This window comes from Acipenser ruthenus, chromosome 6, assembly GCF_902713425.1.
Source record: "Acipenser ruthenus chromosome 6, fAciRut3.2 maternal haplotype, whole genome shotgun sequence".
Lineage (NCBI taxonomy): Eukaryota > Metazoa > Chordata > Actinopteri > Acipenseriformes > Acipenseridae > Acipenser > Acipenser ruthenus.
In genome coordinates, this window is record NC_081194.1 from 17,659,083 (window position 1) to 17,672,078 (window position 12,996).

General features: G+C 36.8%; 1 protein-coding gene across 1 annotated transcript in view; it reads left to right on the forward strand.

The window, feature by feature from the left end:
* LOC117410928 (mitogen-activated protein kinase kinase kinase 5-like) overlaps nucleotides 1-12,996 on the forward strand; it is a 70,442-nt gene that overhangs the window by 35,809 nt on the left and 21,637 nt on the right. Inside the window, exons 7-11 of the mRNA XM_034017889.3 lie at nucleotides 2,312-2,482; nucleotides 5,089-5,201; nucleotides 6,243-6,402; nucleotides 8,295-8,448; nucleotides 9,168-9,275. Coding sequence (XP_033873780.3) covers nucleotides 2,312-2,482; nucleotides 5,089-5,201; nucleotides 6,243-6,402; nucleotides 8,295-8,448; nucleotides 9,168-9,275 — 706 coding nt within the window. The remainder of the gene's footprint in view (nucleotides 1-2,311; nucleotides 2,483-5,088; nucleotides 5,202-6,242; nucleotides 6,403-8,294; nucleotides 8,449-9,167; nucleotides 9,276-12,996) is intronic.

A 12,996-nucleotide genomic window follows, 5' to 3' on the forward strand; every position in this document is an offset into this window, starting at 1 on the left:
CTTATCCACGAAAACGTCACCATTCAGACTCCTCCGGGAAGGCAATAAAGTAGGGCTGTGTTCAAAGGTTTGTTCGCTAGCCAGGAATTCAGAGTTTTAAACCTTCGAAGGCTCATCAGGTGGCATTCACGCACTGTGTGTTTTTCATTTTTTCTCTTAACAGAAAACGTTTGACAGTGTGTGAATACTATAAATCACACATTTAAATGTCACTCGCATTCAAAAATTGGATCTTTTGGATTTGTATAATGCATAGTACGTAAACAAAAGTTGTTGTATTAAAATCCACTACCAAATCGTTATAAGCAGCAACTCTATATGGTGCCGCTGCCATGTTTTCGAGCAGGATATAGTATGCCAAAGCACTGGGGGGGTACCTATAGCGGTTGTAGTGCTTCAGTAAAATATGTACTGAATACCTAGTGTACAAGACAGTGTAAGAGGAGTGCTATGGTAGGATATGTTTGAAACATACAAAATATATGCTAACACTGATAATTTTAATTTTGAAAATTGAGCACCGTCCACCGCTGTCCCCTCCAGCTTGGTCAGTGGGTTGCTGAGGATTCAAAAGTTCTCTGAAACAGCCTAATATGCCTAGATCAGTGGTTTTCAATCCTGGTCCTGGGACTCCCCCTGTGTCTGCTGTTACTTTTTTTCCAACTCAATTTCTTTATTGAACACTCAGTTAAACCAACGATTGGCCTAATCAAAGCTGTTGAATGATTTGAAAGAGATGGAGATATCAAGTTGTGTATGAAATTCAATAGAACTTGAAATCACCAACTTCCTATAAGATGAAAAATAGTTTAAAAATGTGATTAACCATATTGTTAGTTCAACTGAGTGTCCATTTAAGTAACAGAGCTCAGTTGGAACAAAAACCAGCAGACACAAGGGGTCCCCATGACCAGGGTTGTGAACCACTGCTTTAGAAGTTAAGAAAGAGCACTGTTTTTTGTGACTAAAACCATTGACATGTGAATTGTAAAGATAATCAGAACAATTAGAGTATGAACATATGTGAAGTGAGACAATGTATTTCTTCTGTACTTTTTCAATTATACAAACATTTCTAACAGTAACCTTTGTTTTAAACCCTTTCAGCTATTTTTATTTATTTTGTTGACAAAAGCCATACTCGTGTTTAATATGCTGGAAATTAAATTTGATGTATGTGGCATTGAAAGGATGTAAAATAGTGTCAATCATGTGGTTTGTTTTGTTGATTTTGAACTGAAGAGATTAATGTTTACAGTAGTTTTTTTTTTTTGTTGTTGTTGGTTTAGCAGAAATGGACACACCTTGAACGTGTATGTAGGTGGCCACAGAATAGTCATCTTTGTATTGGAAATTACACATAGTTGTGTAATGTTTGTAATGAACAGTACACAATTTCACTGGAATACTTACAAAAATTAAGAGATTAAACAAATGTGACAGTCGGCAGTCGTTACTACAATTGTTTTGGTTTTAAATCACAAAGGACAGTGACTCTTCAAAACTTTTAAAGGATATTTACTGTATTGGGCTGTTTCAGAGAACTTTTGAACCCTTGGCTGATATTATATTTGACGACAGTTTAAAGAATTTTAAACAGAACTTTACAGCTGCTTTAAATCTGTGGCTGGCAGTGTTAGGACAAAGTGTTTGGGCTGGTTTCCTGTAAGTGTTTGAAGCGACTACCATGGCAACCAGCCCAGCATGATTGGGTTTAGTTTAGTCCACACATCTTCCATGTGCCTAACATTAAGCATGTAGTGGTGATCTGGGTCATGTGTCGACCTGGCTCTTGTCTAACGGTAAGTTCAAAAGACTATACATCCACTGCCAATGCAGATGTCAAAAGAGCCATATCCATATCCTGATTTGAAAAGTGCCCCTTTGGCTTCCAATGCACAATCAGCCCAAAGGCATCAACATATTGCCAACTCAGTGCTACAGCACTACAGAGAGAAACTTTATTTATTTCCAGGTGGTACTAAAGTGATAGTTCTGAATCAATTTCCAGGATTACATGCGGACAACAATAATAGTTTATTATACATTTTAAATGTGAAAGTTGACGTTGAAAGAAATAACTTATTTTCCATGCTATTTTAAGTCTGGGTTTGGCAGTGTTTCTGTTTTTTTGTTTGAACATTTCCAAAGCCTTCAGTAAAGTTCCATGTAGTGTTTAGTTCACTGTGCAGTTTATTTTCTTACGGTATTGATTAGTTATAAAGTTGTCTACCTATACAGGATATGTAGGGTCAAATACAGCATATACTTGCCTAGACATCTCTACACATTTTTTTTTTTTTTCCCCCAGGAGAAATCTGCCCGGGGACAGAGAGAAGGCGATTGCTATAATGTTACCGTTGGTGCAATCTGATCAGCAGGTTGCATCGGACATGTATTGTTTGGTTGGGAGGATCTACAAGGATATGTTTTTGGATTCTCACTTCACTGACCTGGAGAGCAGAGACAATGGTGCTTATTGGTAAGAGTCTATTTAGTTCTGTGTTACATATTATATTGCATTGTACCCTACTTAGCTCAATGCAGACGGTTGTCATGCTGATGCGCTGGGGAGACCGCACTGTGGTTGATCCCTGGAGCCAGCATCGCAGCCGTTGTGTGTGCTGATGTGCTAGGGAGGCAAAATAAGCTGATCCCTGGAGCCAGCATTACACTTCAGCCATCAACACCAGACAGAAGGATATCTACATCATCATATGGAAGGAAGCGCAAAGGGATGGAGACACAGATGGATCACATTAGTTTACTGTAAAGTCTTAGTTGGTGCTTATCTTGGCGAGAGCCGAGTTCAAATCAGCATGAAGTTTGAACATCTACTCTTGTGTAATAGAAATCATGTAGTGAGATTTGTGACCACCCAATGAATAAGCACAAATGTTTTAAAGGATATTGCAAATATTTGGCAGCTATTGATTCTACAGCAATAAAGCAATATGTAGCTTGTCATGAAGGAGAGATTAAAAACACATTTAATTGTTTCTCCTAATTCAAATAAACTGGCTGACCACATTACAGTACATTTATCACAACCTGTTGTCTCTGTAACTGTGATTTACAAATACTAGGACCAGCTCTGTTACTACCACCAGGACGTCGGGGTTAATATAGAGGTTTTATAGTTAATGTTTCAAATTAATATATGTTCCATATACCAGACTAGGTTCTACAGAGGGGGTCCTCAGAAAATTCAGTCAACTTTTCTATTCACCGAAGAAAAAAAATACTGTTTTAAAGACCTGCAATCACAGGATGTAAAACTATGCACTGTTTAAACAATATTGGTTTTCAAAATTTATTTAGAAATCCCTTTGCTTAGGGTATGGGATTTGGGGAATGTATTTCTTTAATCATGTACTCAAGCCACACAGGTAATAAATAACTTGGTGTTATATTGTGAGCGATAATGTGCATGATAATGTCCAAGACTTACCTGTGATCTGACCACCGTGATATAACAAGCTCCAGCAGTCCTGGCGTATCTTTTGGTCAGTGGCTTATTGTGAAAGGTGGAGGTGGCTTACACTGACCGAAAATGAGCGATCAACAGACACAGCACTCAGCAGGGGACAGGCAGAGGCAACGCAAACTAAAACTGCATGCAGAGAAATTCTAGTGGAGGAGGTTGCTTTCAATTCTAATACCTTGTTTGGTCCAGTGTTTTATTTTACTACTGTATTTGTGCACCAATGTAATGAACTATAAAATAAAATATAAGAAATTATACATTCATTCACTTTTATTCACGTTTAATATAACCTGTTATTTACAGGTCATTTTCACTGCTCTATATGAAAACTTTAATGCAAGTAATGCCTCCATGATGCCAAATAGATTTCAGCCCAGAAAAATAGGTTTAAATAGTGCGCCTTTCCGTGGTTAAAGCCTGGTTTCCAAACAAACTAACTACGATTATCGCCCTTTAGTAAATACGATTTGAATAAAGCTCATCTCATTATTCAGAGCGGGGTGCCTCATTCAAATACATTATCATTCATTACCATACAAATCACATATTCATTCTGATTCATAGTGTGGCACAATAAAATCAGTGTGCGCCATAATATGCCCACTCTTTTGCGTGATAATGAATAAAGTTGCAATAGTAAATATGGAAATAATGAACGTGCACACTAAATGCAATTACAGTGCACCATAATGTTTAGTGCCCTTTTGTAAATGAGGCCGTATGTTCTCTAATTTGAACAAGCTGTTGTCAAGATCATTTTTGCTGTTTCATATTATTAACGTTATTATCATTTCATGTGTTTATCTCCATCTGTTGTCTGTTACCACTGACGTTACAACGGTAACTTGAGTAATCAATAAAACCAGTCGCAGTTAAGTTAGATGGCTCAAAACTGCAGACTTGAATGTTTTTTTTATCTCCTTTCTTATAACTTCATGTTGTTCATAAACACCGCTACAGTCGTATCACTTTCTATAGCCAAGTTGCATATCCATTGTGAATGCAGCTTTTTTTTTTATTTGGAATCGCCAATTTTTTTTACCATTTTCTCCCCAATTTGAAATGCCCAATTCATAAGCCTGGCTCACCGCTGCAACCCCCGCGCTGACTCAGGAGAGATGAAGACAAACATGCACGTCCTCCGAAATGTGTGCCGTCAGGCGTCCACTTCTTTTCACTCTGCAGCCCAACCATGCAGCCACCCCAGAGCTATAGCGTCGGAGGACCACGCAGCTCTGGGCCGCTTGCAGGCAGGCCTGCAGGCACCTGGCCAGTCTACAGGGGTTGCTGGTGCACGGTGAGCCAAGGACACCCTGGCTGACCTAAGCCCTCACCACTCCGGGCAGCGCTCAGCCAATTGTGCTAACTCCCGTCTATGGCCAGCAGTGGAATAGCCTAGACTCGAACTGGCAACCTCCAGGCTATAGGGCGCAAACTGCACTCCAAGTGGAGTGCCTTTACCGGATGCGCCACTCGGGAGCCCCCTGAATGCAGCTTATATACAAGTAATATACATTTTTTAATTGTTAGCTCTTGTGAGGTGAATGAATGGCTTTCCCAAATGGGTACTGCAGAATGAAACACTACGTTTATTTTTCTAGGTACAAGAGGGGATTTGAGTCCGAGCCAACACTACATTCAGGGATCAACTATGCAGTCCTTCTCCTGGCAGCTGGGCACCACTTTGACAAATCTTTTGAACTTCGAAAAGTTGGTAATTACAAACTCTTGTAATTCTTATATTGATGTATATGTATTTAACAAGTCTGTTATAAATTTACCAAACGTTTTGTATTATTTTAGCACATACTGTAGCAACAAAGTTGAATATAATGAACTGTAATTGTTTGAAAGATTAAAGACCAGCTCTATTGCCTTGCACCCACCAGTTGTGCATTAAAAAATGAATTCATATCATGTCATCATTATCATTTATATGTCAGAAGTGGAAACTAGAGCAGGTGTCAGGGAAAGTTTGAACTGAACAGAACTCTGTCCTGTGACTGACAGTCGAAAAGCTAAATATAGAGCCGAGTAGGGTTAATATGAAGCCCACCACACTGTATGACATCATTTCATGCAGCTTGTGATCCTACAGGTTATTCTGGGGTGTCAAAGACATGTACTGACAAGATGAAAACATCTTTAATCATGCAGAGTTTGTATCTCTGCCAAGGTCTTTTGTGTTGCTAATGATATCCATGTCGGTTTACAATACAAACATAGGGCTACTAGTTTTCACTTATTACATTTCTCTATTTGAAAAAACCTCAGCACACATTTTGGTCCGATCACATAACTCATACAATAATGTGATATATTCTATAGGCTCAAGCAGTTTGAGGTATACTATACTGCTCAATTCAGACAGTAGGTCAGGCAAGTTTCAGGCAGCAGCATTTTTCTATACAATGGGTTGCATATATCACATTGTATGTGGTGTCTGGATTAATACCCTTTCTTAGGAACACGTACATACTGTATCTTCATTTTCCAAGAGGAATTGTCCGAATGATTTCTGCCTTCATAGTCTTGTACAATGGAACTTTAAAATACAGTCTATTATGTGTCACAACGTGGTTACTTGGAGAATGTTATTGAGCAGAACGCATGTGCCAGATAAAGTACTGGTATACTATTTCATGCAGAGTGCTCCACTCATTTCTTACTGGCAGCCCAACAATGGTAAGATTGGTTTGCAATAGAGCGCTCCATATTATTGACCTTGTGTAACAGGAAGCTTTTTCTGATACAGGTGTGAAGCTCAGCAGCCTCCTTGGTAAGAAGGGGAGCCTGGAGAAGCTCCAGAGTTACTGGGATGTGGGATTCTTCTTGGGGGCCAGTATCCTAGCCAACGACAATCAGAGGGTGATTCAGGCCTCCGAAAAACTTTTCAAACTCAAGGCACCAATATGGTAAGAGATAGATTGAAAAAAATCAAGAGGGTTGCTTTTAAGGGCTTGTTTGTCACAAGTTTTGTAACATTACTGTTGTCTTTTCCTTGCACAAAATATAATTATTCCCTATGGAAATCTGCAGTAAAATGTCCTCAAATCTGCAAAGAGAATTTTTTATTTTCTGCAAAGAACTTGTCCAATTCTGCGGCAATGACTTTTCAATGACAAATATTGTTAATGAGTATTAATAAATAACGAAAGACAGTTAGTTAATTAAGTAAGCAATAACCCAAAAGTTAAGTAAGATATGTCTTACTGCACACCCTGAAGTGGGTAATTGCATTTATAAAACCCCCCAAAAATATTAACATTAGAAACTTTAAATTAAGTTTTATGTAATGTGTCCTTCTGTCAGTGCAAAATTGTTCCTATACTTTGTTTTAGAAGCTACGAATTTGCTGGAAAAACGTATTACTGCTGAGTACAATTTTCTCCTCCAAACACGCTGCCTATAGCATGATAACCAGGTGTCCTCAACGAAAGTCGGTAAATTTCAAAATGAAATGCAATGTTGTGGCCAGAGAAGGTGCTTTTGTGCACCAATAAACCAGGTGTAAATAACTCATTTCGTTGTACCTTCTTTTCCAATGGCTAGAATAACCATGTTGTCCCTTGAGTAATATGTATTTTCCATATATATCTTCAAATGCACCGTTAATCAAAGCATCCATTTTTTTTTCGCCTGTCCTCGATTTGGCTACGCACAATAGTGGCGTTTTACTGAACTGGAGAATCTCAGGACAGATCGTAACAATTTTAATATTATATTATGGTTTATTGTAAAGTCTGGTGTTGCTTTGAGGCGAATAACCTGGAAATGCTGTATCAATTCTAACATAACACTGACATGGTTGATTCCCACGGGACTAAAAAGACACAGGACGTCTGAGTTTGAAATTGTACAGGTGGTCCCGATGTCCTGTAAAAAAAAAAATCTGAGGACCTCTGTGAAAATTATCTTGGATAAAAATATGTATAGTAGTAACTCGACAGTACTTCCACACATAAGTTGTACTTTCTTTCCTTTGCTGTCTTGAGATTTAGAGATTGGAAAGAAAATAAATTCAAGGAAATTGATTGATCATCAGAGGTGATTCGCTCCCTAGCCGTGCATAAAACAATTCTTACTGCACACTCATGTGATCTTGTTCAGCCAATCACAACATTTCATTTATCAAAGTATAATTGTGCTCATTTTAGGTTGTACGGCATATATAATAAATTGCACTGAATCCTGCCACACTTCCCACTACTCTACAGATAGTGATTATGCGCAACTAATAGCAGTAGTAGGTACCACTGAAGAAAAATTCACAACTTTCCTTTTTTTTTTATTGTGCTATGCAGTGAAGATTCTGCAAGTAGGGGCATTGCAGAAACGGTAATGTTTAAAGACCATGTCCCAACATAAATAGTAGCAGTACTTATGTGACTACTTTCTTTCAGTTACTGGTTCATGTCCGACAGAGGAATACATCCCTCAGTTTTTTAATCATGTCTGTCAGGGTAAATGGTGGAATACTAATGCAGTCAATGCTTCCATGAACACCATTTCTCCATTAATAAAACATTCCTAGTGTTTTAATAAACAGGCTTTTATATTCATTTCACCTGTTCCCCTCTATGGGCTGGACCCCAGTTAGCACAGGTCTTGGACTGCCTAATTTTATTTTAGGTACAGTAGTCCAAGACTCGTGCTAATCAGGGTCTGTTAAACCAGTCTTAAATCTGTCTGTCTCATTTTGATGGATCATGGATATTACAGGCCTATATCTGTGGTAGTTCTTGCACATATCTTAAATCATTCTTGTTGTAGTTGTGTTGTTAAGTAGCCCTTCTTTGAACTGCAGGTACTTATGCTCACTGGTGGAGACTATACTGATTTACCAGCAATTTAAGGAGCAGAATATAGAGCAGCCCAACCCCAAGCAGGAGCTAATGGATTTTTGGATGGACTTCCTTGTAGAAGCCACAAAGAAGGAACTGTCTTTAGTTCGTTTCCCTGTGAGTATGGCAGTGCCCGTGTTGCTTTTTTGCTTTCTCAGTTTTGTTTAAGCTTTGTCTGAATAATCTTTTTTTACCAGGTAAGATAACTAGATAATTATATTATTTACTTTTAATGCTAGTCTACCTCATTGGAAGGCTACGATTGTATGACCCACACATTTTAAGAACTCTTCCATGAAAAATAATTGGCTCCCAAAATTGGCTCCCAAACAATAATGTTACAGAGAGGAGTTTATTTTATTTATTTTAGTTTGTTCCAAAGTTACTTACCAGTAACCACTAAGTCATTTGGTTGCTTTGTCAGGTGTAACAAGTTACATACACTTGTGTTTATAAAATGACGGTAGAATTAAAATCAAGGCGTTTTGGCTGGCTGGTGGCCTTGTGGGCACTGGCATTATTAGAAACTGTTCTTAGTTTTCGTACTGAAGAGTTTTTTTTGTCATAAAGCCACAAGATTATATATGCACAGGTGTCTAATACTTGTCTTGCATTATAAATAATGACATTGTTTAATTACATTTATTCTATAAACCTGCATTCTACCCTTTTTGGCAAAACAACTGTTAATGTTGGCATGATTCACGAAACATTAACAAACATTTTTGATATGCTACTAGAAGGGTTGTGAGTTTAGATTACCAAAGTAAGTAAATAGACTGTAGGAGTCTGCAACCCCTATGCTTTTCTAAACTTGCTCTTTTTTTACTTCATAGGTTTTGATATTAGAACCCACCAAAGTCTACCAGCCTTCTTATCTGTCTATCAACAATGAAGCTGAAGAGAAGACTGTGTCCATATGGCACGTGGTACCGGATGACAAGGTATTATCCAATGGAATAGGAGTGATTGCAGATACAAAACAGATATTACATATGCACTTCAAAGCTGTACTGTACAATTCCACTCCACTCCACTCCTCTGCAGCTTGAAGTCATAAATAATTTATGGTTTTGAGATGTAATAAATTATGTGAATGTAATGTAGATTTCTAAGAAGCCTAAGTATGCAAATTTAACCATAACTGAGAATCAATAGAATTTATTTTTTAAACCTGTAATCATGTTTGAATTTTTTTGACAGAGTGTGCTGGTAATACTAAGTAGCATACACTGCTGTGCAAAAGTCTTAGACCTGTTGCATTTTTCTACTCTGATGCATTATGAGCATCAGCAATTTACTCAAAGCCTCCACTAGTGCTTTCTACTATTATAACAACCTTGACTTGCATAAAGAAGGAAAAACAATGAGTGAAATAGCTCACATCACTCGATTTTCAAGGTGTGGTATCCAAAGCATAATCGACAAGTACAGAGAAACTTCATCTGTAATTGACAAACCCAGGACTGGAAGACCCAAAAAGCTGTCTAACAAGGATGAGCAATACTTGAAGATAATATCCTTAAGGAATAGAAAGAAGACAAGCGTTGAATTGACAACAGAACTGGCAGAAGACACAGGTGTCGTTGGCACTGCCCGTCCTTTTTTTTTGCTCTGTGTATATGCACTATTATTCTATGTTTTGTTATGGTTTGGTATTTAAACAGTTTAAAATTAAATAAAAAGTGGAAAAGCATTCAGATGACTCCAGAAGGCCGACATTGATATAAAAAATAAAAAATAAACGATACACGCACCCTACACAAACATTGGTTTGACCCATGGTCCGCGCTGTAGTAATATCTAGCAATATCTAACATTATCAGCAGTGTCAATGCAACAGAACCTGCAGTTTGTGGAGATTGCAAAAAATAAATAAATAAATACATACATTTCTGTTTAGTCTAGATAGTTGTTAGCTTGGTTTGTTTTTATTCTCGATTTAATTAAATTCTATTCATTGGAAAAAGGAAAGAGAGAAACAGGCTGTTATTGTTTTTATATTTTTTTGAATAGGGGAAGTCAGTGGGCAATGTTCCTGCATGGGGGTAGGGGTACAGGCAAGCATGAACGCGTTTAAGTTCAACACTAACCCTAAATAAAATGTTGTTCCTGTTATTAAGCAGTAGTATAATCGGAAGCAGTGGTATTTAAAAATAACAGAAGCCAGTTTTCAATTTAGTGAAGTAGGATACAAATATTTGTTTTCATTAAAAACGTGTTGTTTATTGAAATTAATGTTCAGCTTTCATATTGAAGCTTGTTGTGTACTACTCATTCAATCAAACCAAGAGTTGCGAGAAAGGTGAGAAAATTTGCAAGACCTTTGAATATTTGCCCCATTATCTTCATCTTGTTGATTATGCTTCAGATACCAGGCCTTGAAAATCAAGTGATGCAAGATATTTCACTCAGTGTTTTTCCTTCTTTATGCAAGTCAAGGTTGTTATAATAGTAGAAAACAGGAGTGGAGGCTTTGAATAAATTGTTGATGCTCATAATGCATCAGAGTAGAAAAATGCAACATGTCTAAGACTTTTGCACAGCAGTGTACATTTTAGGCATAAAGCAGTATTTAAATGCCTTGGTTGTAAGAGATGAGGTATCCAATGATATAGACAAACAGCAGTAGAGAGTCAATTATCCAAACTAACTGGGACCGATACTAGTTTGCAGAATCGATTTGTATGGATAATTGAACAGGTATTAATAACAATTACTGTACCTTTAATAATGTATAGAATAAAGTTAACATACACAAGTGCTTAATGCACAAATACCTACTGATGATATATAGCTAGTAACCTGTTCTGTCACATTAAGCACACAACATTACAAGAAATAAGAAGACTGCTAAGAAATAAGTAATAGTACAAAGCTTTACAAATCATTAAATGAATGCAATTCAGTAAAACTTTAACACCTGCAGTTAAGGTAATGACATATTTTAATTAAACTTACCATATACCAAACTTTGAAAATCATCAAAGAATACAATTCAGTACAGCTTTGACACATTACAGAACTTTAGGAATCATTATTCAACTTTAAAAATTCAATAAAATGTTTCTATACTTTGGTACTTGCTGTTAAAGCATTGTAATAACATGCAATTGAAATGAATAAAATAACATTTCTTAGCTGCTGAATAACATAGACAGGATCTCTAGCCCGTATTGATGAAATAGAAGAAAAATCAAGAACGAGGTGACTGTGTTTTAAGTTGCTTAACTGACACAATTTAAAGCACACAATGCTCCAGCTAAGGCTTTGGTGGTCTAAATAATTCTGTAACTTTCATTTGCCTCAGTCTGCTAGTCCCTTTTTTTGGCAGCTAAATCTCGTAGCCGTTTTAGCAGCAGAAGCTGTGAGAAATACACCACACGTAATTCATCACGTGATTACAGGTGCATTCGGTTGATTAGATAGTTCGGATGATCAAAGGTCGGATAATTGACTCTACTGTATATCCTGCAGTAATGTTCAATGACAAATACTGTTAAAACTGTATAATTTTAGTTTTCGCTTAGGAGCTATAAGGTGTTGCTTTTAATTTTGAAACTGTTTCTCCTTGTATAGGTAAAAGTTTATTAGTAAATATGACAATATTAACACCATAATGCAGTGATATCTGATACAAATGAAATATTAGGGCGGTCAAAGAAAGATATGGGCCTTTAATATAGGTTCAAGCTGTAACCCTTTGGGGACACCTAAATTAGGTGATAATGGAATGATGTCACATTTTCCACTTTTTAGTATACTTAACATAATTTCTCTTGACTTGCATAACTATGGAAAGTAAAATAAAACTTTAACACCTGCAGTTAAGGTAATGACATATTTTAATTAAACTTACCATATACCAAACTTTGAAAATCATCAAAGAATACAATTCAGTACAGCTTTGACACATTACAGAACTTTAGGAATCATTATTCAACTTTAAAAATTCAATAAAATGTTTCTATACTTTGGTACTTGCTGTTAAAGCATTGTAATAACATGCAATTGAAATGAATAAAATAACATTTCTTAGCTGCTGAATAACATAGACAGGATCTCTAGCCCGTATTGATGAAATAGAAGAAAAATCAAGAACGAGGTGACTGTGTTTTAAGTTGCTTAACTGACACAATTTAAAGCACACAATGCTCCAGCTAAGGCTTTGGTGGTCTAAATAATTCTGTAACTTTCATTTGCCTCAGTCTGCTAGTCCCTTTTTTTGGCAGCTAAATCTCGTAGCCGTTTTAGCAGCAGAAGCTGTGAGAAATACACCACACGTAATTCATCACGTGATTACAGGTGCATTCGGTTGATTAGATAGTTCGGATGATCAAAGGTCGGATAATTGACTCTACTGTATATCCTGCAGTAATGTTCAATGACAAATACTGTTAAAACTGTATAATTTTAGTTTTCGCTTAGGAGCTATAAGGTGTTGCTTTTAATTTTGAAACTGTTTCTCCTTGTATAGGTAAAAGTTTATTAGTAAATATGACAATATTAACACCATAATGCAGTGATATCTGATACAAATGAAATATTAGGGCGGTCAAAGAAAGATATGGGCCTTTAATATAGGTTCAAGCTGTAACCCTTTGGGGACACCTAAATTAGGTGATAATGGAATGATGTCACATTTTCCACTTTTTAGTATACTTA